Source organism: Sphaeramia orbicularis, unplaced genomic scaffold (assembly GCF_902148855.1).
Source record: "Sphaeramia orbicularis unplaced genomic scaffold, fSphaOr1.1, whole genome shotgun sequence".
In the NCBI taxonomy this organism is placed as follows: Eukaryota; Metazoa; Chordata; class Actinopteri; order Kurtiformes; family Apogonidae; genus Sphaeramia; species Sphaeramia orbicularis.
This window is the reverse complement of record NW_021941530.1, coordinates 90,675-94,508: the sequence shown is the minus strand read 5'-3', so window position 1 is coordinate 94,508 and position 3,834 is coordinate 90,675. Positions and strand designations below refer to the sequence as shown.

General features: G+C 43.7%; 1 protein-coding gene across 1 annotated transcript in view; it reads left to right on the top strand.

Moving 5' to 3' along the window:
* The window catches only part of LOC115416035 (poly(rC)-binding protein 2-like), a 243,395-nt gene extending 242,554 nt beyond the window's left edge, over positions 1–841 (top strand). Inside the window, exon 15 of the mRNA XM_030129736.1 lies at positions 783–841. Within this exon, the coding sequence (XP_029985596.1) occupies positions 783–841 (59 nt within the window). The remainder of the gene's footprint in view (positions 1–782) is intronic.
* Positions 842–3,834: the final 2,993 nt, after the last annotated feature.

Genomic DNA, 3,834 nt, shown 5'->3' with positions numbered 1-3,834 from the left:
GGGGGGGGGGGGGGGGGGGCAGAGACAACGGTTTTACTGAAGGAGGAGAGAGAAGACAGGAAGAGAAGAGAGCGAGAGAGAGAGAGAGAGAGGGATTGTGGGGGAGTCAGAGTGGTTGGTCTGTCATGCAGGCTGTTGTTAAAGCTCTAACTGTGAACCTTATAGGATGTCATTAAGCTGCTCTGTGGTCCATGAGCAATGACCACACACACACACACACACACACACACACCACACACACACATATATATATATATACAGTACTGTGCTGTAACATGTCTCTTAAAGTGTCTCTGCTCTCTGCTGTTGTATAATGTGTCTTATTATAATGTGTCTGCTGTTCTTCTGCACATGTGCAAACAGGACGTTGTGTGTGTGTCCATGTGTTACCATTCTGCACATGTGCAAACAGGACATTGTGTGTGTGTCCATGGTGTTCCCATTCTGCACATGTGCAAACAGGACATTGTGTGTGTGTCCATGTGTTCCCATTCTGCACATGTGCAAACAGGACATTGTGTGTGTGTCCAGTGTTCCCATTCTGCACATGTGCAAACAGGACGTTGTGTGTGTGTCCATGTGTTCCCATTCTGCACATGTGCAAACAGGACGTTTGTGTGTGTGTCCATGTGTTCCCCAGTTCAACAGGAACAGAAGCTCTGAAACTGAGGCCTGAGCGGGTGTCATCACCTGCAGAGGTGTTGATTATCCTGTCAGAGTACAGACTGAGGTTCCTGTTCTGTGACCTCATTCATAATCCTGTGTGTGTCCTTGTGCTGTAGAGGAAACTGATCTGAAGACACATTTAGTGGACGGGCCAAAGGATGACAGAGGCATGTAAGGGTAAAGGATCACACAGACAGGAGGGCGGAGTAGGGGACTGATCTGAAGACATGTTGAATGGACGGGGCTGAACAGTAAAGGACCACACAGGCGTGGGTTCACTCTATCTTTTGGTGCTATTTAGAAGTCAATATGACAAACGGTGTCATACGAGTTAGTTTTAGCAATTGTATTTTGAAAGGCAAATTCCAAAGTTCCTGTTGGAGTTAGGTCATGGTTGTCAGTGTCTCCTTGTAGTGCTTCCATCCAGCAAGCATTGTGTCGTTGGTTTCATGTCTCTACAACATTCCTATTGGCCACTAGGGCCGTTATGTTTTTTTTTCACATAGGTGGTGCTAGAGAGCCCATTTTGGCACTTATGGGGTTAATTTTACATTTTTATCAAATTTTTCTCCAGATCTCACATGTGTGCCAAATTTGGTGAGTTTTTGAGCATGTTTAGGGGGACAAAATCCAGTTCAAAATGGTGATGGTATAATAACAAAATAAAAACTAATGAAAAACAATAGGGCCTTGTTTTTAAGGCAAGAGTGAGAGGGTCTCACCTTTCAGCTCAGTCCCTAATAATAATAATAATAATAATACATGACTTACATCTGTCTGTCTATTAGCAGGAATATGCACAAATAATTAATAATAATAATAATAATAATAATAATAATAATAATAATAATAATAATAATAATAATAATAATAATAATCCATGTGTTTCTATAGGTCTTTTCTCAGTCCTCATAGGTCCAAACAGACAGCAGATCCTGGACCAGGGCAGGGGGTTGGACTTGTGTCTTTCCCATTACAGACAGTGCAGCTAAACTCAGACTGATGCCACTGTTTCCACTGACAGCATCAGCTCAACTGGACTCACTTCAGCTCTGGTTTTGGAACCAGCAGGCCGGAGTTCCACTGCAGGTATAGGACTCCCTCATCGATGTTGGTCGTCATGGTGATGCATTACCTTCATCGTCATGGCGATGAATCTCCTTCGTCGTCATGGTGATGCAAAACCTTCATCGTCATGGCGATGCATCACCTTCAGCACGACCTGCAGCGATTGCAACAACGGAGTCAGGACTAAACCTATGAGTTCTGAAATGAAGTTGATTTCTTAAAGGGCTCATATTTGTCTAAACCCCACTGTTATTAGTGTTTGGTTCATTCATTTGTGTATTTGGACCCTAACACTGGAAAAAATCTAAATGTGACCAAGTGTATTTGTCTCATTTCTGTTCCAAATATCTGATCACACTTCAAATCAGACAGAATCACCTCCAGAGGAACTGTACACTGACATAGAAGAACTTTGTTTTGAATGTGTGAGGTCGACACAATGGGGATGTTCTAATGGAGACAGGAGTAAACAAAGGTTGGAACTACTGCTCATAGAAGTACTTATGTATGTGGGTGTTTTATAAACTGACACTGTGGTGAGCTAAGCACCGAAATTTCATTTAATAAGGTACTGATGGTGTATTATTGAATGAAAATAAAGTAAGTCTGAAGTCTGAAGTTTTTCCTTCTGCAGACTGGGAGCTGGCTGCTGTATTTAACTATTTAACCCACAGTATTGGACTGGGTTAGGGTTGGGGTTAGGGTTAGGGCTGGCTGCTGTGTTTAACCCACAGTATTTGGACTGGGTTAGGGTTGGGGTTAGGGTTAGGGCTGGCTGCTGTGTTTAACCCACAGTATTTGGACTGGGTTATGGTTGGGGTTAGGGTTAGGGCTGGCTGCTGTGTTTAACCCACAGTATTTGACTGGAGGACAGAAGCTATAAGCAGCCAGGCCCTGACAGACTGAATGACTGAGTAACAGCATGGATGGACTGAACCAGGGTTAGGGTTAGGTTAGGTTAGGTTAGGTTAGGTTAGGGTTAGGTTAGGTTAGGGTTAGGTGAGGTTAGGGTTAGGGTTAGGTTAGGTTAGGTTAGGTTAGGTTAGGTTAGGTTGGGTTAGGGTTAGGGTTGGTTAGGGTTAGGTTAGGTTAGGTTAGGGTTAGGTTAGGGTTAGGTTAGGTTAGGTTAGGGTTAGGTTAGGTTAGGGTTAGGTTAGGTTAGGTTGGTTAGGGTTAGGTTAGGTTAGGGTTAGGTTAGGTTAGGTTAGGGTTGGTTAGGGTTAGGTTAGGGTTAGGTTAGGTTAGGTTAAGTTAGGTTAGGGTTAGGTTAGGGTTAGGTTAGGTTAGGTTAGGGTTAGGTTAGGTTAGGGTTAACCCAGGCCCTGACAGACTGAATGACTGAGTAACAGCGGCTGATGAATGGACTGACGCAGGCACAGTGGAGTCCAGTACAGCACACACAGACAGCAGCCTCTCATTCTGAATGGGAAACACACACACACACACACACACACACACACACCACACCACACACACACCACACACACCACACTCCATACACCCCCCCCGCCACCACCACCACCATCGTCTTCCACCACATGTTGTAGATCCTCAGTGAACTGAGTCTAAAGCTGTGTTTTCATTAAACTGTCATGATACCTGCTGTGCACATGTCTATATTCACTTTGTAGTTTCTGTCAGCGGTCTGTAGAACAGGCACAAGTGGATATTTTATAAAAGAAGAGCCAAGACCATCTGATGGCAAACAGCGAGAAGCAGCAGGACGCCATTAATGAATGTACAGCTGCGGAAAGTTTTATTAGACCAACCAAAACCCTGGTTATGTAATCCAGTCCTAACTCCTGTGTGTGTCATGTGACTAAAACAGACAGAACAGAAAACATGGAATGAATCAAAGCACTGTTTTTATCAGTACAATGACACAGATACTGATGGAAGAACTGAAGGGATTTGGGTTTTTATCCAGAAAACATGTTCAGTGCATAGATATCAGCTGTGAAATTCAACTAGTATGAGCTGGTTTGTCAGAACAATGACACACATACTGATGGTAGAACTGAACCCTTACAGACTTCTGCTGACGTCTGGACACAGGTTCTGTTACAAATACACTAGATGTGTACATGCTGTACTTTCTGC